At 42.4% G+C, this 21170-nt stretch overlaps 1 protein-coding gene and 1 long non-coding RNA gene across 5 annotated transcripts; both read right to left on the bottom strand.

Moving 5' to 3' along the window:
* Positions 1-691: 691 nt before the first annotated feature.
* LOC308410301 (uncharacterized protein) lies at positions 692-4678 on the bottom strand. 3 transcript variants are annotated; one of them, XM_080903545.1, is made up of 6 exons: positions 3864-4678; positions 3544-3712; positions 2585-2629; positions 2228-2466; positions 1904-2061; positions 692-1244 (listed from the first exon to the last, which is right to left on the bottom strand). In XM_080903545.1, the coding sequence occupies exons 1-4, from the start codon at positions 4399-4401 to the stop codon at positions 2460-2462; spliced, it is 759 nt and encodes a 252-aa protein (XP_080759671.1). In that variant the 5' UTR covers positions 4402-4678; the 3' UTR covers positions 692-1244; positions 1904-2061; positions 2228-2459. The 3 variants fall into 3 exon arrangements, with proteins under 3 accessions (XP_080759671.1, XP_080759672.1, XP_080759670.1); XM_080903546.1 differs by lacking the exons at positions 692-1244; positions 1904-2061 and having other exon boundaries at positions 2300-2318; positions 2407-2466; XM_080903544.1 differs by lacking the exons at positions 692-1244; positions 1904-2061; positions 2228-2466; positions 2585-2629 and adding an exon at positions 2653-3449.
* Positions 4679-4723: 45 nt separating this feature from the next.
* On the bottom strand, positions 4724-8363 carry LOC308410431. 2 transcript variants are annotated; one of them, XR_013974190.1, is made up of 4 exons: positions 8253-8363; positions 6460-6569; positions 5028-5237; positions 4724-4910 (listed from the first exon to the last, which is right to left on the bottom strand). It is a non-coding gene; the product is annotated as an uncharacterized lncRNA (long non-coding RNA). The 2 variants fall into 2 exon arrangements; XR_013974191.1 differs by having other exon boundaries at positions 8248-8356.
* Positions 8364-21170: the final 12807 nt, after the last annotated feature.

Here is a 21170-nt window from a genome sequence, read left to right as displayed (position 1 = left end):
CATGTATGATAACACAGGTACGTCAGCAGTGTGAGGGTGAAGTGCTCTGTTGGGGTGATTATGAGCTCTTTAACATAAGATGGAGCCTTATAATTCAGGACCTTGTATTCAAGGAGCAGGGTTTTGAACTTAACTCTGGATTTAAGCGGCAGCCAGTGACAAGAAGCCGATATGGGAGAAACATGCTCTGTTGTTCTAGTCCCTGTCAGCTCTCTCACTGAGGGGTCAGTGGAGTTTGGCTTTACACAACAGGAGCTTGTTAGTGATCTGAAGTCAGCTGGGACCATAGTCACCAGGACCACCACTGGTAACCTCAATGTACACTGTAAAAAAAAAAATGTCAAATTTACGGTAAAATACCGGCAGCTGTGGTTGCCAGGAATATACCGTGTAAAAAATGTGGAATCTGTAAAAGACAATACGGTATACTGGTTTTGTAACCCTAATTTCTAAGGTAGACAACGTATTATTTTACCAAAATCATGATAGAAAAAAACAAATATATTTGTCAATTATACAGCAATTTAATGTAAAAAATGCAACTTTCCATAGCTTTTTACGGATATTTGCAGTAAAAAAAAAAAAAGTTATAATAATATTTACAGTAATTTGTTGTTAATTTAACAGTAATAGGATAGACCCTACTATTGTAAATAACTGTAAAAATAACAGAAATATGTTAAATCTTATTAAAACCTTTGACAGTAAAAAACACAGTGAAATCGTATAACAAATTACAGCATTTTATTTTGACCAGATACATTTTACGGTAAATTCCTGGCAACCACAGCTGCCGGTATTTTACCGCTAAAAATACAGTACAATATGAGGAACATAAATGGTTTACCGTACATTTTACATTTGCAACTGCTAAATATAGAAAAATCTAAAGATGCTCATATACAACCAAGGTAGAGAATATTACTGATAAACAATGAGAAAATTTGACATACCATTTGAAAACAGACTAAACATATCATTTTCTCTATTCCTACAAAACAGCATAGATCTTGAGAATACAGCATGTGTCCATATATATGGCTGGTAATCCATGGAGGAATGAATAAACATGAAACAAAATATTACCTGCCCCTGACCTATCAACAGTAATGAGTCACTGGGTCCTGCCTTGGTGAAGGAAAGAACTCAGTGGAGTTTCTAATGCGCATGGTGTCGAAAATACAAGCTCTGCAGGAGTACTTCAATGTCCATCAGGAGTTCACTTTGGACTGGCAGGATCCCCTCTGCAGCAAAAAAATGGACAAAGTTTGATCAGTGCTTGAGCAAAATGCACAGAAATGAACAAAACGTGCTGCCAAAAACAGATCTAATGATAAATGATTTCTTAAGTGTAAAATATACAGTTCTTAAAGGATAGCTATTGTCAAAATGCAACATGGGCTGGTTTTTTTTTTTTAACTGTAAACGAGACAAACATATATCTAAAAGCATAATTACGACAAACAAGCCGTTTTTGAGATTGACCGTGATTTTGTTTTGTGGTCAATAGCCAGTGAATGGGAATACTAGGGGGCCGGGGCATAAATTTGAGCGCATCAAAATCGATACAGTAAAAAAAAAAAAAAAAAAAAAAAAAAAAAAACAGCCCAGTTTGCATTTTGGCAATAGTTATCCTTTAAATCTACTTTTGTAAAAGTGATACACAGACAACGCAGCCCTAATCACAATCATAATTTGTTGGAAAATGTATTTAAGTTTCCTATTGATTTATCATAGAACTTGAAGTTAATGGCTGAATGCATGGTGATGAGACCTATCATTCAATCTACATTTTATAGCGTATGAAACTGCTCACCTGGACATGAACCTGAGCTCGGCTGATTAAAATTAGTGTCTCCTGTCCATCTTTCTTTAGCAAAACTTGAATAATACCACTGCTTACCTCTCATTGAATCTTTGGGTGCAGACTTAATTGAAGAGCCTCGTATAAACAGGCAGGGTGTGATGTTTAGGGAAACCAAAGAATACAGGCGCCATCATTTCTGCCAGAAGACTCATTGGGTGCAACGAAGCTTTCATTGTGGACTGGCTAGATACCTTCTGCATTCAGAAGGAAAACAAGAAGGGCATACACCATAAACAATAATAACTGACAAAAATAATGAGACAAGAAATTAAAGTAACAAAATAAGTGCAAATCAAGTTTCCCTGTGTTGCAGTGTAGCTGAATGTTTTTCAACAATTTGATTTACGGTAAAACACATACCAAATATTTCCAGCCAAGGTTTGTTTCAATCTTCAGCATGTTTTTCCTGCCATTGTCTTGAAACTGTTCCATCTGTCCCTCTCATTTGATGCTGTTTACAAAAACAAAACAGCAACATTGTAAAGGGAAAAAGGAAAATGAATTTAATGGAGAAAAAAGATTATGACCTGAAATCTCACCATTTCCTGAGAGTCACAGGTCCTTTGAGTATCCTTATGGTTTCTGCTCAAATTCATTGTCTGAAAAGGGCAGGAACAAAACAAACCTTTTTAATCATAATAAAGACAAAATTAGATTTAGAGACAGACAACAAAGAAATGTGTAAAATATCTTGTTGAATCTGTTTACTTTACTAACCTTGAAAGAGACTCTTGGGTCTTAGCTGTGCCACCACCCTTAAACCTTAAAAACACATGCATCAGAAAACCACTGCAACAAAATTTCAGATGTCCTCCACTGACATTTTTATTGTCTTGAACATATTTTGACCTCCACACACTTGCTGCTAGTCAAATATATTGCTTTAAACAAATAAAGGCAAAACAAGCATCTAAAGCTTGTCCTGGCATTATGAAAAGAAAAAAGCCAAAACTGCTTAAGCTCTACACTTAAAGTCAACTAACAAATGTATATTAACCATTGTCAGGAAAACATGAATTTGAACAAGCACATAAGCTTGTGACATCACTTTTGCAGAAACGTACAGCTACAAAATGCTATAATAACAGTTAAAGTCAAGTAATGTGTGTAACAGACAGTGCTGTTTAAATTTCAATGTTAACAGTTCAGTGCAACACTTAACTTGTTTGCTAATTAGGGCAATACAAAATTCAAATAGTTTAAACTCTGTTGTATAGAATATAGAACATCTCTGAAACCTCAAAAGTAGAGTTCTCAGTAACAATCCCTAGTTAGAGGGATTGTTTAAAGATATATGGTCAAAACCTCTGAAAAGCATGCCTGTGATAACAGAAATCAGGTAAGAGCACAATACTCAATATCAGCTGGGATAACTGAAAACATAAACAACACAGTAGTTCCCAGTCAAGGTACAGTTAAGCTGACTGTACCGATCTGTTCAAAATGTCTCTAAACGGTCTCTCGCCACTCGTGATCAGAGAGATCGGCGATGAGGGTGAGTACTCTTGGGTTCACATGCAGTGTCTTCTTCTTAGTTTTTTCAACTTTTGTTCCCTTCTCTGGGTTAATGTTGAAGAAACACCTTGATAAACACAATAATCCATAATAAAACACTATACAATGAAGAAAATAAAAAAAAGAAAAAGGGAAAGGCAAGGGAAAAGTAAAAGAATTACCTCTGAAGAAATTCAAGTGTGGAGCCAAGTTCCAGGGGATAGTGGATGTTCAGGCAGTAGTAGCTACCAATCATCAGACAGATTGCAGAGATGAAGTCAGTTATTTGGTCATTTACAACTTTGTGGTCAATGCTGAGCATGAACAGTCTCGATGCAAAGCAGGAGGATCCTTGGAATGAAATACAAGTGTAAAAGAATTAACTGTAAAACCCCCTTTACCATTCAAATGTGTCTTAAAATAGTGAAAGTGCAGACATTTAATATAGCGTATCCTTGCATTAGCTTAGGTTCTGTGCACACTGTACTAATTTTCAACTCACCACAAACAATGACACATGGTGTCACAGGCAGGCTTTCCACTTGGACTTCTTTTGCCAGACATGTTTCATCAACATAGTGGAAGAGGGTCTCCTCTTTTTCATCAAAATAGGAGAGGAGGAGGAGCATCATATCTTTCACGTCTTCTGAGCAGCCCTTCAGCTGTCCCCTCTGCATTCGAAGCTTTATGACAGCCTCCAAGACACGCTTGCTCTTGTCTGCACAAGTGGTTTTCAGAAAGTCCAGAACCCGTTTTCCCTTCTTTTCCAGACTGGTGAGGAAAGTCTCTTTCAGCGGTACCCCAGTAAGTTCTTCAAAATGGACTGTCATTCCAATCGCCTGAAACAAAAAAGGCCACTCTTCTTTGAGGGTTTGCATGTCTGCTCCGCTGTTTATTGCTTTGCGCTGAGAGTAGTAGGTGCATTTCATTAGAGTTTTTACTTCTTCATGACTGAAGCTTGTCTGTTCACTGAGAATCTTCATACGTTCCTTCTTCTCCTGCTGGGTTTCCAGTGTCTCACTGACTGGCAAAAACTTCATGTCCCACTTTATGCAGCCATATGTGTCTTGAACAGATGCTCGCTTTTCAGGTGTCACTTCATCGGTGTCATCTGATCCTCCCTGTTTGCGCTTCTGTAACACTGGTGAAGTAGACCTCTTCACATTTTCAATTCGTGCCTGAATCTGTTTTACCAAAGAGTGGTACCCCTGTCCTACCACATCCCCCTCTATGACATCCTGCAGTGACTTGGGATACAACGCAACCAGTTTTTTTGCAATTTCAGTCGAGGCTCTTCTACTTGGAGAGGCACAGGCTTTCATCATCTCCTTCACAATGATGCGGATCATCTCCCTCCGCAATCGAGGCTTTGGTCTTTTCTCTCTCTGAAGACACTGGATCAAGTCTTCTGGAAAATCTTCACTTGGAATTCTAAAGTTATCTACCCAGTCTAGAGAATATATTGGACTGGGTGAGGGGGAGGCAGAAAATGAGGAGCAAGAAGATGGAGACGATATGCTGGCCTGGCTTGAAATTTCCATATTTGGTGCTGTAAAACAATATCACAAACAATAGATTAATTGTACTTTTTGGACCTTGGCCAAAGCATAATAGAAAAAACAGAAAGCCCTTCATGGCTATTGTGCAATGAAATCATAATACTTACTGGTTTGTTTCCAGGCAGCCAGCAGTTTTCTTGCCTGAACTGGTCTCAGGACAGAGTTCAGATCAGTCTCACTGATGAACTGCAAGTCCTCAGATGTCTCCACTCCTAATGATTGTAGTGCCTCCACTACAATTTCAAGGATTGAGGCAGACAGGTCCGGCAGCACCTTAGTAATGGAACTCCTTATGCTGTCCCCCATTTCCGAGATGTCTGATAAAAGAATGTGAATAAAGGTCAATTTACACCAAGTTGGTACCTTTGGTCTTAAAACATGAAGCTGATCTTGCTCGATACTACACTTTTATACAGTGTTACGTAAATACCAAACTAACAGCACCATTATTGTGACAGCACACTGTGTTTCAATGGAACCATTTGGTACCCATACTTCATGTAAGATGTTAATGGATAGAAATCAATTAAGTCAATGATGTTCACACACTGCATCTTTTCTTTTTCCTTTCTCACTGAGTGCAGATGATACTGAGAATGGTATTCTGTCACGTGCACCGACACCAGAAAATAAACACTGTCATTCTTAATCAAAATGAGAACTACTTCACCAAACTCAACAGAGTCAGAGCCCCCTGTGACAAGGAAGTGTCCTTTCTTGTACTGTGTTCCCTTGTACATCATTTCTACTGTGACCTTTGTATTGGTTTCAGTAAAGTCAAACATTTGAACTGCTTCTTGAATGGCTTTACTGTACAGCACTGAGTAAAATGGAGAACCATCTTTGACCTTCAAGACAGACTGACACAATGACCCTGCTGCAAGATAGGCTTGAAACATCTGATGTCTTTCAGAGAGTGTATGGCAGAGGTTTTTGAAATTTTTCAGATTTCTGGCACACCTCTTGAAATAACTGTGCTTACTTTCAAAGCGCATTGTCCATAATCTTATCAGTGGGCCAAATTTCAGAATCAGTGCTGGGTAATGGCGTAGAAAATGGTGTTTTGGTCTCAGGTTGCATTCTGGGAACAGAGCTTTTCTTGACTCTAAATATTCTTGAATAAGAATATCAAGATATGCTACCTGAGCCACTGAAATTTTCTGAGCACACACCATGTCTACAATATCTTTCAGCTGCAGAGTTAAGTTCCACACATCATCTGTGGGGTCTGTCACTATGTCACCAACTATGAGAGGCAGCAGTCGGAGGAAGTTCCAGTTCTGTATAGCCTGTCCTGAGAGTTTAGCTGCTTGAGGACTGACCTCAGATGGCTTTGTAGAAGCATCAGAGGCATGGTAACTAAACTGTTTGATGCGTCGGTTCAGAGTGGAGTAAGTGAACCATGCTTTTTTCTTTATGAAGTATTTCAGATACAGTGCCACATCATAAGCCAAAACTCCCTCAAAGATATCATGACCTAGACATGGTGGCAAGCCTGGCATACAAACGTTGAAGTATTTCAGTGAATTGAACACTGACCTGAACTTCACTCCTTCGACGTCTGGTGTATTGTCAATCTGGAGGCGATCAACAGCAGAGTTGTAGTTCTCTTTGGTACGTTCTGGTCCACACAGATTTGGGTCAGCACCCTGAAATTCAGATTTCGTTATCAGGCAGTACCTGCAGAAGTACTTTGAAGAACTAAAGTTTTCAGTGAAGCCACCAATACAGTGAGAACCCAGATTATCACCAGCAATGCAAAACAAAGTTCCTTTGACTCTAGTTTCATCTGATGCAACAATCCCACTGTCCTCCAATTCTTTCAAGTCTGCCAGTAATTCAGAGAACACATTAGCATGACCAAACTCTTTAAAATCTTTCTCCCTGCACAGTAAGACAAGAGACATGTGATCTGTGTCTGAGTGTACATGAAGTGGCAAGTTTGCCACTGATGCATATACAGCTAATACCTTGTGTTTTGTCCTTGCAGAGCCTAAAGGGTTAGCGACTTCAAAGGCATCCTGGTAGAGTACTAGCTTGAGACATGATGGGTTTTGACCAAAAAAAATCATTTGATTTAAACAGCTTACTATCACTTAAGTCACACAGAACATCAACAGGAGGCTCAGTAGAGGGCTCTTCTGATTTCTGCCACAGATCAGACTCTAGCAGACATCTCAAAGTCTCTCTTAAAGGCACATAATAGGCAAACCTATCTTTTCTGTTTTCATCTCTCCCTAAAAATATTTTCTTTGGTTCCACATAGTTGAAGGCTTTTTTAAAGATCTGAGCTCTGGAGTGCACTGTCCTCAATGGCCCGGTATGACATGCAGAAAAAAGATCATAGCTTTTGACAGACTCGCAGACTTTGTTGATGTCCTCCTCTGATAATGATGTGTCATCTTTTAACAGTGATGCAAGTTTACCCAAACTGTATGTCTGTCCCAACTCATGTATGTTCTGCATTTCCTCCACAATGTTCTGTATGGTTGAAGCAGGCAGTAGAAACTGACCCTGCAATTTTAAGTAGAATAGTGAAACGTTTCTCAGAAAAAGATCACAGAATTCAGGGGGCATTTCCATGTTATCTTCATGTGTAATAGACTGTGCAGCAGGCTCGGAAATCAAGGGTACAAAGTCATCTGATGTGGTTGGAACAGATGATGATTGACATGCAGACTCTCTATATAAATCACCAATGCTGCTGTCTGAAAACTCTCTGTGTTTACGTGACATGTGAGCAGTAAAAGATGATTTAACTCTAAAGGTATTTGTGCATCCTCTTACTGGACAAGTGACCACGTGTCCTTCCACAATATGGCTCTTCAGATGAGCTATTAACTCTTTAGAGTTCTGACACTGACGTTCACACATCGCCATTGCACATGTAAACGAAGAAACCACCACCACACCAGTGACATGGGTGGGGGCAGAGTGTCTTCGGTAAAAATGAGCCTTAAACGCGCCATACCTGGTGTATGTCTGCTTGCAGCCTGCTTCAATACACCGAAAGAAACTACGTGGCTCATTCCGATGCAGTTTACAATGAAGCACGTAGCCCCTTGATGACTGAACTACCTTACCACAGAAATTACACATTAACATAACTCCATGTACTTTGGTAATTCCTCCCTAGCGAATTAAGCACGCCAAATACAGAAACTAATCCAGAGCAATGCTTCCCTCGCGACAGTAATGCTAACTCAACTCACAAATGCTAACTAAATTCACAACCTCACTCATAAAAAACGAACTGCTAAAATTATCTATAAACGCTGGGCTGGTGGATTTTTATAACAGAGATAACTTGAAGTTGCATGTACTCACCTCACCTCGAACTAATTGTAAGCTGCCAGGATGTCTACAAATTCCGAAGATGCTGTGGTCCAAGCAGCAATAAATGGCGCTAATATACGAGTTCAAAACTGTGTCCGTTAGCGAAGCCAACTTGAGTGTCCTGCATGAAAAAAAGAGCGGTTGGCACACAGCTCAGCAGCGCGCCTGGCACACAGCTCAGCAGCGCGCCGCGCTATTGGTCATTTTCAGGTGACGTCATCCCGCAATGTAACGTCGCTCTTTGTTTCTTTAGGAGGTTCGAATTTGATCAGAAGTCACGTCTGCAGACCGCTGCAGCCACGTCTTACCTTGCTTCCCCTTTTTTTGGTGAAATGGTTCGCTCATACTGCACAATGTTGCTACCAGATTTTTTTTTTTCTCTGCAATTCGAACGTAAAACGTCTGTACACAGTTTACCAGCAGTTTAGCTACCAATCAACAGCGATCACACAAACTCAAAATTTAAGGTGGACCCACTTAAGGTGGTCTGATAATATGGCGTGAAACACAACAACATAAAGTTGTTTTAAAATAATAATTAAAAAAGATTATTGAAATCAATTTTATTCACAACCATGAACTTTATTTTTAACATCTTCTTTTGCTGTTGATTTTTTTATCAGAAGGTTAACAATGATATACTGCAGGCCTAACTTTTAATCTGTATATCAGTATCTGAATTTTAAAATAAAAAAATACTATCAGTTTTATTGTCTTTCACTGCTGATATTTGCTTCTTTTTTTTGTTTGTTTTTTTTTTTTGTTAATGGTATGTACTGGTTGTTTTATTACGGTGGACCCTATTTTTTAACATCTTGCTTCTGTAAAAATGAATGTTTTTGTTTGCTTAAAAATCTACAGCTTTATACTGTGAATTCCAATGTGCACAACCCCAAAAGATGTAGTTTTACTCAAATAATACCGTAAAATCTAAGTTTTTCAGACATTTTCAACATTACAATATGTAATTGTAAAATGTATGCATATTTATTTGTTTTCACAGAAAATATTTATAATTTCAACATTTTATTACAGTAAAAAACAAAGTTTTATCCAGTCTCACAATTAACGGTTATTCAATCTATTTAATACAGTAAAAGGAAGTTTTTGGTTTTACGCTCCATTACCGTTGGAATTTGACGGTGTTTTGATGTATATTTTACTGACTTTTTTTACAGTGTAGTATCCACAGTGTTTGGCATGAAGGAGAAATGCTGAGTACGACCCAAAGAACGCCACCCCCACAGTGAAGGACAGGGACGGAGACATTGTGCTTGCAGACTGTTTTTCTTTAGGGGGAAAAGAACAACTTCACTGCTCTGAGGGGCCCATGAGCAAGGCCACGTGCTGTGAAATCTTAAAGGTTCTTGGAAAACCTCCTTCCCTCAGCCAGATGATTGGGTCGTTTCCATCATGAAAAGATCCATGAACAACTTTCCTGCAAGAAGGATTTAGAGAGTTCCTCTAAAGAGGAGAGGGCACAATCCCTCCTGAGATGTGTGCAAACCTGTAGACAGGAGGAAACCTACAATCTTACTTCTTACACGAGGAAGTACCCTTCACATAGAGCAGGAAATAGGCTGAAATTAACACGTACAGATAAATAAGATAAGCTAAGATACAGAAGGGCCAGAGTAACGTGAAGATTAAAAGGAAGAGATCAATACAAAGAACGTGACATAGTCTTTGTCGATATTGTGTTACTTTGTCATAGCATCACAAACGAAGAGCTACTTCAGACAGGAGACTCTTTTTACACAGTAACAAGCCTCCTTCTCCTATATGGTCCTGAAATGTCCCCAGAGCTGCTGCTACCACTGCCTGTTGCTGCTCCACCTCCACAGGAAAGAAATTTGTTAAAAGCTTAAAAAAAGAAACCGTGTTACTCTTTTCTATGGTCAGCTGATATTTGTCCACTAATTACGGGTCAGGGTAGGCAACATTTGCTTTTCATTACGTTCCCCCGCGCCCCGCCCCGTTCTACCACCATAAGTGATATACTCGGGTTCACAAAGAGTCACCTCGGTTACACAGAAAACTCACTAACCCATTAATCTCACTTTGTAGCACACCTCTCTGTGGAAAAGTCGGCAGGTTTGTCATGTCTCATGCTGACAACATGGACCTCAAAGGAAACCGTGCTAAATATAGCCTCACGTTGTTAGTAGGGCTGCAGAGTTGTTGTTTTTACTGCCGTTTGCAGTCTGCATGTAACCAGGAAGTGCTGGTGTGAAACAGGCTGTAGGTTCAGACTGGACATAAAAACATGTCAACTCTACAGTACTGTCAGACTTCAGCTGAGCTCGTGCTGGTTCTGTATCCTGGTATATTAATGTGATGTTTTGTTTTTACCTCTTTGCAGCTGATCTCCGATGATGAAAGGATTAAATGTTGTTCAGCCATGACCACCTGGCACCACCTGTTCTGTAACTGTTTCTCTTCATGTTCATTGGAATTGGCGCTGACACGTTTCCTTGTGACGCCGTGTAAACACTTGAGCAGAGTAAATATGTGACAGCCTGAAGGCTCAAACTGACGACTTTGTACAGATGAGCAATTAAACTGGTGTTGATGCTAAACTGGTGTGGACGGGGGTTTATCCCAGTATGACGCCACATGAATTTATTCAGGGGGACTGAGCAGTGCATTAGCACAATACCATCCCTGAGACGTGGTTAACAGATAAACTCCCATCAGCTGCTCGCAGTGTGTCTCCACACTCTAGATATCATTGATAGCTTTGGTAGCATATAATCACACTGAGGCTTAAACTATTTGTCTGCACAGAGCTGTTATTGGCAACATCACACCCCCAAACATTTACAGTCCACACCATGCCTTGTGGGCATGAGATTTTGCTTTCACCGGCATTAACAAATTGCAGGAGGTGAGATACCAGATTAGAGATGTCCTCAGGCAACCACAGCTCTCATTTATCCTGTAATGCCCCCCTGTGCTGAAGGGAACACCATTATTTCTAGGATGACACGAAGCCATAGTGTCAGGCTGCTCAATCAGCTGGTCAGAATCTCTTACCCACAATATCACAATTTGGAATCCAAAAACACAAAGCTGACATTAACATTTTTAAAGCGTTTCACACCAACTCCTCACGCTCGTGCTGGCAGAGCCGCTGAGCTGGAACTAATGAGCACTTTGACGTGGCTGCATTTCAAATGAGCATCCTTTAAATATCGGTTTTTCAGGTCATGGGTCACAGTCACAGCTTTATTAGGCTAAACAAAGTTGATTCTGAGTGAATAAAGACATTAAAATCTGTTATTAATGGACGACTCCAATCTACACACAGACACACACCAGTACATGCAACAAATCTGCTTTAATGCTGCTGCTTCAGTGCATATAAATGAGAACTCCACATCACGTCTCTACAGCTTTAAAGGTGTTCAGATATTTGAGAGGTGGAGCTACTGACAGGAGGCCCGAGGGCAGCTGTGCAGAATGGTTGACTGAAGTCTTGACCAATTTCTTTCATGCTGCTAGATTCCTGCAGATCATTGGATATGCCAGATAGTAAAGCAGCCAAACAGGCTGAACCTGTTTAAAACTGAGATTCAACACCTGTGACCTGATGTTTAAGACATTCGTGCATCTGCTGAAGTTAGCAGCTATTCAGCTTTTGCAGGCCTCTACACTTACCTCATACCAGTTTGGACCTTAAGAGGTGACGAGTCAGTGCATCCAATTTGCCCTCAGTCCATATAGAGCACACGATAGTTTTCCTTTTTTGAAACAAATGACTAACATGTCCAGGAAAGCCGAGCTTTCTGCTCATTCGGTCCAGTCTGGATTTACGTCAGGACACGCTGCGCTGACAGCATCCATGATCAAGAATACCCAGACTCTCAAATCGTAGAAACCCAAAGAGAAGCTCGCAGTGTAGGAGAAGCAGCTGGCTGTGGTGTTTATCAGGAAATGAAAATGGAAGAAGCAGTCTCATGGGATCTGATATCCTTAACACAGAAACTAGTGCAATAAAAACCTGTAAAAATGAATGAAATGCAAACACATTGTAGATGTTGTGTCAGACACTGTGCTCGCAGAGGAAACGTGGTGGCTTTGTTTTAACATTTTGATTTGGGTTTATTTAAAGAGAAGTGGGCCTGCAGGCCTACCCACACTCAGTAATCATCTTTATTAGTGATCACACATGTTTTTGGTTTGGTTGCTTTTTAATCAGGATGCTTCTGTCAGTGCTAATTCATCCTGTCTGTTCTCCGTGTGTGATCACAGTTTCTGGCCTTCAGGTTTCAGCTACGAGGCCTCCCTGTGTTCCACCTTTCACGTCGTAGTCTCCACCGTCTCCGTGTGCGTCCTGTGTTTCCCCCAGTCTGTCATGTCTCCATGTCTCAGTTTCGAGTCCGTGTCTTTGTGAATGTCTCGTTTCCTGTTTTACTTTGAAAGTCTTGTGTGTGATTACTCCCAGCTGTGCTCTCCTCCTGTCTCAGTCCCTCGTTATCCCTCTGTGTGATGAAGCCCTTTGTCTTCCTCTGCTCACGTCCCTGTGTCTCTATGAGTCATGCTCCAGGTATGTCCAGGTGTACGTTTTTGTCAGTCGCAGCCCTGTCTATATTCTGTCTGTCCCAAGTGCTCGTTAGGCTCGACTCCGCAGTCTGACGGCTTCTGTTCACTGGGTGCATGGAGCTACTTAATGAAGATGAAAGTGATGACTTCAGTTATCTCTGAAACAGTCGTCTCCATCAGTACCAACAAAGCATGAATGGAGGGATGTATGCTTTGTATGAATCCACTGGACTTCCTGCACTTTACTCTTGTAATGGTTTCTCCTGTAATCTGTCGATGAACAAAGCTCGATGCATCGATCTTCTTATGTGTGATCTACCTGCTCGTGCTCTGGATACGACTCAGTGATGCAGAGCTGCGTGCTCTGAAACGTTCGGTCTCTATCCTGAGAAAACCTCTCAGTATCAATCTGATGGACTTGGGTTTTGATGTTTCACTATCACAGTACAACCTGGCAGCACGTCCAGGGAGGACGCCGTGTTTTGTCCTATGACAGCTGGGATGAGCTTCAGCTGAGGTTCGACCACGGAGCCTTGTTATTACGAGGGGACAGTGCTAACCACACCAGTCAGTGTGCTAGACTCGAGAATAATGCACAGTTTACCCTGACTGTGTGTGCTACAGTACGTTCAGCCCATGGCTCTAGTAAAACATGCTGCAGTCCTGATCCATGTACAATATCCTATCAAAATCAATATTGCTGTTATTGAGTTTCCCAGAATTGTTGTTGTTTTCATGTTTTTGCTTAAAGCGAGAAACTGGAAAGAAAAAAAGCTTTTAGGACAACAAAAGACTTTCTTCATGTGAACACAAGGCCAGTGTGGTTTGTAGCAGCACAGCAGTTTCGCTGGTATTCAGACGGGAATAATTATCTTGGTCATGAGTAATTGTAAGTATAAACTCTCTTTTTTTTGTCTCAGCAGAAAGAGAGCTCCAGTTATGAAGAGGCCGTTTGATTTGCCACTGTCAGCTGGCCGTACTGTAGAATCCCCAGTTGGGAGCTTAGCTGCTCTCAATTAAATCCACAGCCGAGCACTTTGATGGTGGAGGGCTGCACTGTGAATTAGCCTCTATGTGAAGCTTTTGTGGCTCTGCCACCGGCTAAGTGCACTCACAATGACCTCTTTCCTGTCCTCGAGCAGAGACAGAGAAAATTATAATGAAAAGGCTGCAGTGTCACTAAAAAGTATTTTATTTTATGCCAGTATAACATAAGACTGCAAAAGTGCCGTAAATTACAGGAAACTCATGACTATAAGATGAAGTGATGTGTGTGTGTGTGTGTGCGTGCGTGCGTGCGTGCGTGTGCGTGCGTGTGCGTGTGGGTGTGCGCGCGCGTGTGTGTGTGTGTGTGTGTGTGCGTGCGTGCGTGCGTGCGTGTGCGTGTGGGTGTGCGCGCGCGCGCGTGTGTGTGTGTGTGTGCGTGCGTGCGTGTGTGTGTGTGTGTGTGTGCGTGCGTGTGCGTGCGTGCGTGTGCGTGTGGGTGTGCGCGCGCGTGTGTGTGTGTGTGTGCGTGTGGGTGTGCGTGCGCGTGTGTGTGTGCGTGCGTGTGCATGCGTGTGCGCGTGCGTGCGTGTGTGTGTGTGCGTGTGTGTGTGTGTGTGCGTGTGTGTGTGTGCGTGCGTGCGTGCGTGCGTGCGTGTGCGTGCGTGTGCGTGTGCGTGTGGGTGTGCGCGTGTGTGTGTGCGTGCGCGTGTGTGTGCATGCGTGTGCGCGTGCGTGCGTGTGTGTGTGTGTGCGTGTGTGTGAAGTGAACTAGCTCGCACCATCTTGGAGGCGTCCACTGATCGCTCTGCATTAACTGCTTCTGTACTGAAAACATGACCTCCCCCCTCTGCAAACATGGAACTACAGAGCCTGTAGAAGACGTATAAAAGCAGCATCTAAAATGAGTCAAAGTTTGACGTTGAAAAGACCCACACAAGCACCACATTGTAGACTATCAACAGCCCAGACGGCTGTCGTACGGACGTCAACACTGGTCGTTCAGTAGATGTGAAAAAAACATTACAAAACAAAAACATTCACTGGAACAAAGCTGCATGTCCCAGTGCCTTTGCTGAGTAAATGCAATGAGATTTTACAGAAGAAAAAGTTTATTCTGTCATGGCAGTCGTCTCACGTTCATTTATTCTCCTTTTTATCCCAGTGAGCTTTAAATCTGTTCTTTCAGTTGTTGTATTGTCCAGTAAAGATTCCAGGGGCGGATGCACTGTGGGGGCACGGGGTGGCAGGTTCCACCCTAAAATAGTCTCTTGCTGGCATTAGTGCCACCCTAGTTTTGCATATGACAATGTGGTTTATTAAAAGAAGCTGTCTTTAACACTTTGAGCATAGCTACAGTAAATCTGTATATATATTGCATAGAGTTAACTCTATCCCCCATAAAAAATGGCTCCGCCCATAGAGATGAAACGGCTCTATTTCTTGTTGTCAATAGCAACTGACGCCTATAAGTGTGCCAGAGCACGTGTTGGAGACAGCGTTTTCTAAGGACAGCGCTCGCTAGCACACAAACAGAAAACATGCCACGCCTTTTCTACTGGTGGAAAAATGGTTGTTTAGGCAGAGGGTAAAGTTTTGGAAGTGACAGCAGCGAGAGAGAGCTATCGAGTTATGAGTGATTCCTGACATTCAGCCTGTGTATAGTTATTGTGTTACTTTGTGTAGTTAGTGTGTAGTGTGGTTGTTTGCTTTGGTTTGTGTGTCAAAGCAATGAGGACAGTCCTGAATGTCACAGTGGAAAAGGCCAAAAAGGCCGATTGCAAACGCTGTCCCCAGGTGGAGACAGGAGTGATACACCTGCAGCTGTTAGGCCTGTGATGCGCTGTTCTGTCTCGTGGTCGACAGAAACTATTTTTGGAGTGGCACAAATAATTAGTGTGGATCTTATTGTGACACACTTTTACCTGAAAGAAACCTCTGGCAGGACCATGGCCAGCCATCTGTGGTGGAGGTGAAGGGAACGAGAAGAAAGCAAAAAGAGACACATTTAATCTGTGGTACCATTATCATCATTCGTTATAGACTGAAGTAGCTATTGTTAGTAGCAGATATTGCATATTAACTGTTTGAGGCATTGCTGTGACTTGTAACTTTCAATGACTTGAGGCCTCCAGCCTCCTCCTCCAGTGCCACTTAGTAAAAGCCAGCCACTTCCTGTTTTAAAGTGGCTGCCCCCCCCCCCCCCCCCCCCCCTGTGCTTCTGCAGTTCAAAAGTTTACTCCAAAGCAAGAAAGCTGACTGAAGAAGCATTAATAACCATTATCAGTTTGCCTCTGTACACCATCACAGTGGATTTTAAATGACACAATTAAAATGTGACATCCATTTTCAGTGGAGACTTTTCCCTACAATTTGAAAAAGCTCCGTTTTTAAATTGCTTTCTGTAAAGTTACAGTAATTCATACTAGTTTAATAGTTACAAACAAGAAACACTAGTTTACAGCAGCTCGTATTAAAGCAAGGATATGAAAGGTTTTATAGAAAAACAGAGAATTGACCATTCTTGTAATTCTCCTCTCAAATCAAATTGTCCCTAAACTGTAACGACCACGTCCTCACCTCGGCTCCAGTTTTATTGAACGTAAAATGTTCTGTTTGTACCCGCTAACCTCTGAACCCCCACGCTGCCCACTACTGCCTCTCAACAACTGGTTCAAACTACAGCCTGTGTGGAATTTTCACATCCTTACTGTGGCTGAGTGGGTTTCCTCGGGGTACTCCAGCTTCCTCCCACTTTTCAAAGACATGCATGTTAAGTTAATTGGTGATTCTACATTGCCCGTGGATGAGAGTGCTTAAAATGTACAGAATAAAGTGGTGCGTGGTTACACGTGACTCAGAGAGCTTTGAACGTACGGCAGCATCCAAAAGGGAAAGGATTTTTCGCTGAGGTGGCGCTCACATTTGACAAGTTTAAGTAGACGAGCAAAATAATCAAGTGTGCAGGTCACAAGTTACACTTCTCTGAACTCGGTGAACGACTGAAGCGACCACCACTGAGGACAAAGGATGCCAGTGACTGACAGGAAAGGAAATATGTTACCCTAGGCAACAGGAGCCTAGGACGAGTGCTAATGACCTGCCAGTGATAAAACGAAGCATGACCAGTGAGTCGCTTCCTGTTTGGAAGTCTTTTCACTTTTCACAAGTCTTAACTGTTGCCTTTGTATCGATGAATTCACAAGTGTTTTCCTTGTTCCTGTTTTCCCACATCCATATGTGATTCTCTGTGTTCGCTATTCTTTCATTATGTAAGCTAAACAATTTTAAAACGATTTCCTCTTGTGGCTTTGTGTGATGTTAGCCCCGCCCCTCCTGTGCTGTAATATCCCTCTGCCCATTGTGTGTGAATGGGCTGTTTCCACTCATTTGTCTTCCCTCAGGTTTTCCTGGCCTCGTTTGATGCATATTGAGTAGTTTATCTATTTTCTCCTGTGCTGCCGTGGTGCAAGGATTTTTGTTTACCTAGTTCTTGTTAAAATAAAAATGTATACCAGTTTAATTTACTATTGGACCAACATAAAAATGTTCCTAATGATCCCCCGCTGAATTTGAATGGAAAGATGGCACTTTGGCAACAGTGGGGAGGAAAACCTTTTAACAGGAAGAAACCAGGCTCAGGGAGGGGCGGGGCCATCTGGGTGTAAGGGGAGGAGACAAGACATCAGGCATGCTCTATAAGGCCATTTTTATAAACATTATGAACTAATTTGCATGAGTGTAATAATAAAACACAGATTGACTGTGTACCCATGTAGCACACAACTTACAATCACTACACCTCAGAGACGTGAATACTCAGACAGGACCCAAAAATACGACCCCCACAGTGAGCTGGGAACATCATGCTTGTTCTCGCCAGTCTCCACACCTCAGTGCTACAACTGAAGAGGGAAGTGAAGCTTTAACGATGTGGTTGTTTCTGTAAACTGGAGCAGGCCTAAATCGATCCTAAATCCAAACCAACCGACTGCAAGCTTACCAACAAGTTTCTTGAGCCAAGTATTAAGTCGTGTTTTGCTTGGGGATCAAATATGTATGATATGTACTTTGACTTCTCCTTCTATCAACAACACGTTGTGAATTGAGCTTTTAGCTCATTACGTTCTTTAACTTTTGGACAAGACTCTCGGCTAAGGAACCATCCAGCTGGCAGTGCAAAGACAACTGTGGGCTGTTGTTTTATTCTTGTCTCTACAATCTGAAACTACACACAAATATACATAATGAAACACATGAACATGATTGCACAAACCAAATCTGCAGGTCCAACTTGCTCAGCGCTGTGATTTTCAGCTCTTTCCATCCTCTCGCTCTGTGATGTCGAATGGTGGGAGTATGACATAGAGCATATTTCCCTGTGTTTGACAGGATGACCCAGTGGGCAAAGAAAAGCTTCTGGAGCTGGGGGAAAGCATCTGGTCCATTTGATATTATGACAAATCTCCCTCAAAATGAGAGTATGCTTGCAATATATTACAGTGCTGGAAAGGAGCCTTGTGGCACAGACTGATTCCAGCAGCTGTGTCCACCTGCCTCTTCCATTATCTGCTTCACAAACTGACAGTTTCTCCTGAATGGAAGAGGTCATGAATATGACGTTTTTAACTAGGAATGTGGACATTGTTGAATAATCCAGATCTCAGTCTCATTATAACAGTGGCTGTAGGAATGACTTGTGTCAGGATTTTCAGTTAAAATTACAATTTCAAGTCCGAACAAATTTTAATTGAAGAGCTTATTTGCTCCACCATTAAGGGTCATTTTATTAGATGTTTATTGATTTATTCTGCTATTCTCCCTCCACGGCTCCTGTTATTGGAATGAAACATGACCGTGGGCAGATCTTCTTACTGGATAAACTAAATTTGAATCTCGAGAATAAAGACCAGATAAAGGGTTGAGTGCTACCAACAGATTATCTGGCAGCATTTTAATAACTTGGATACTATAAAAGCTCAAAGTTAGCAGTGTTGTCTCTTTGACAGGTGTGCCATCACATGGACTCACAGCTGTCTGCTAATCTTCACTTTGACCAAGTCCAGTCAGAACTGGACCTCTTGGACCTGTGAAACATCACCTTAGTTTACTGAGTGACATTCTAGTATTTAAATAACATACTTTCTGTCGGCGATCGACAGACGGACCGGTGCTGCAGTGATACGGACGCAGTAATGCGGACGCTGCACCGGTCCGTCGTGGTGAAGAGGGAGCTGAGTGTAAAAGCGAAGCTCTCAATTTACCGGTCGATCTACGTCCCTACCCTCACCTATGGCCACGAGCTGTGGGTAGTGACCGAAAGAACGAGATCGCGGATACAAGCGGCAGAAATGAGCTTCCTCCGAAGGATGGCTGGCCTCTCCCTTAGAGATAGGGTGAGAAGTTCAGCTATCCAGGAGGGGCTCAGAGTAGAGCCGCTGCTGCTCCACATCGAAAGGAGCCAGCTGAGGTGGTTCGGGCATCTGACAAGGATGCCCCCTGGGCGCCTCCTGGGTGAGGTGTTCCAGTGTTCTGGGAATCCATCCTACCTGACAAACCAGCCTACCCATAGTTTCTGCACATGCGCACAACACAAAATTAAGTGGCGAACCATGCTACCTTTGTGAATGTGACCTACAAGCATACTTAAACAGATAAAATGAAGTGGCAAACCGTCCAGGCTTTATGAATGTGACCTACAAGCACACTCTGATGGGCAAAGTTCAGTGGCAAACCGTCATACCTACTTAAATATGTGCTGAAATGACTCTGTGACAGCAGAAATGTGCATACACTACTTACAGTAGGACGTTTTGCTAAAGTAGGATGGTTTGTCAGAACACCGGGCATGGCCCACCGGGAGGAGGCCCCGGGGCAGACCCAGGACACGCTGCAGAGATTATATCTCTCGGCTGGCCTGGGAACGCCTTAGTGTTCCCCCGGATAAGCTGGAGGAGGTGGCTGGGGAGAGAGAGGTCAGGGCTTCTCTGCTTAGGCTGCTGCCCCCGCGACCCGGCCTCGGATAAACCGGAAGAAGATGGATGGATACTTACATTCTTATCAAGGATATGTGTCCACGAACTGCATCTGCACAATTTAAAGATACAGCTTGCTAATAAAGCAAGCTTGCATCAATTGTCCAAATATAGTCACTTCTGGCCCTGACAGAAGACATGGTAACGCCATAACACCGAGGGTTCAAAGTATGACCTCTCGGTGGTTACATCTATCTTAGTACATGTAAAAGTAGTAAGTAAAGTAAAATTTATTTATATAGCACTTTTTAAATGGTAAATGGCCTGTATTTATATAGCGCTTTTCTAGTCCCTAAGGACCCCAAAGCGCTTCACACTACATTCAGTCATCCACCCATTCACACACCCATTCACACACTGGTGATGGCAGCTACGTTGTAGCCACAGCTGCCCTGGGGCGCACTGACAGAGGCGAGGCTGCCGGACACTGGCGCCACCGGGCCCTCTGACCACCACCAGTAGGCAAACATGGGGTTAGTATCTTGCCCAAGGATATTTGGCATGCAGCCAGGAGGCAGCCTGGGATCGAACCACCGACTTTCTGATTAGTGGCTGACCTGCTCTGCCACCTGAGCTACAGCCACTTTTTAAGACAAAAACGCTGTTACAAAGTGCTTCACAAGAAGACATGTCAAACAAACAATATAGCAACATAAAGGAAGTATAAAAGCATATCAAACAAGCAATAGTACAATATAAATATAAAATAAAACAACATATTACGCATTAACATTACCCAAATGCCTGTCTAAACAGATGAGTTTTAAGCTGTTTTTTAAAAGAGGCCACCGTGTCGATGGTGCATAGTGAGGAGGGTAAACCGTTCCACAGTATTGGAGCCAGGGTTTGAAAAGCGTGATCCCCCTTTGTTTTCAGACGAGTCCGTGGAGTAGATAGACGACCGCTATCAGTGGATCTAAGAGTCCGCTTTGGAGAATAGGGCTGGAGAAGCTCCGAGATATAGATGGGGGCCTCACCTTGTCGAGACATAAACGTAAAGGTGAGGATTTTAAACTTATATCTATACTCAACCGGAAGCCAATGCAGGGATTTTAGTATAGGAGTGATATGGGAAAATTTATTGCTGTGGGTTAAAAGCCTTGCTGCAGCATTTTGAACCGCTTGGAGCCGATTTAGTGAGGCCTTAGATACGCAGGAGAAAAGTGCATTACAATAATCCAGCCGGGAGGAAATAAAGGCGTGGACAAGCATCTCCAGTTCGGTTGTGGAGACAATAGTCCTGAGTTTGGCAATATTTCTTAAGTGAAAAAAGCAGGAGCGGGTCACGGATTTAATATGAACGTCAAAGGACAAAGATTGGTCGAAAATTATCCCAAGATTCCGAGCAGT

The sequence above is a fragment of the Rhamphochromis sp. 'chilingali' genome (genome assembly GCF_963969265.1).
Source record: "Rhamphochromis sp. 'chilingali' genome assembly, chromosome: 14".
NCBI classification, from domain to species: domain Eukaryota; kingdom Metazoa; phylum Chordata; class Actinopteri; order Cichliformes; family Cichlidae; genus Rhamphochromis; species Rhamphochromis sp. 'chilingali'.
This window is presented reverse-complemented; position numbering and strand designations above follow the sequence as displayed.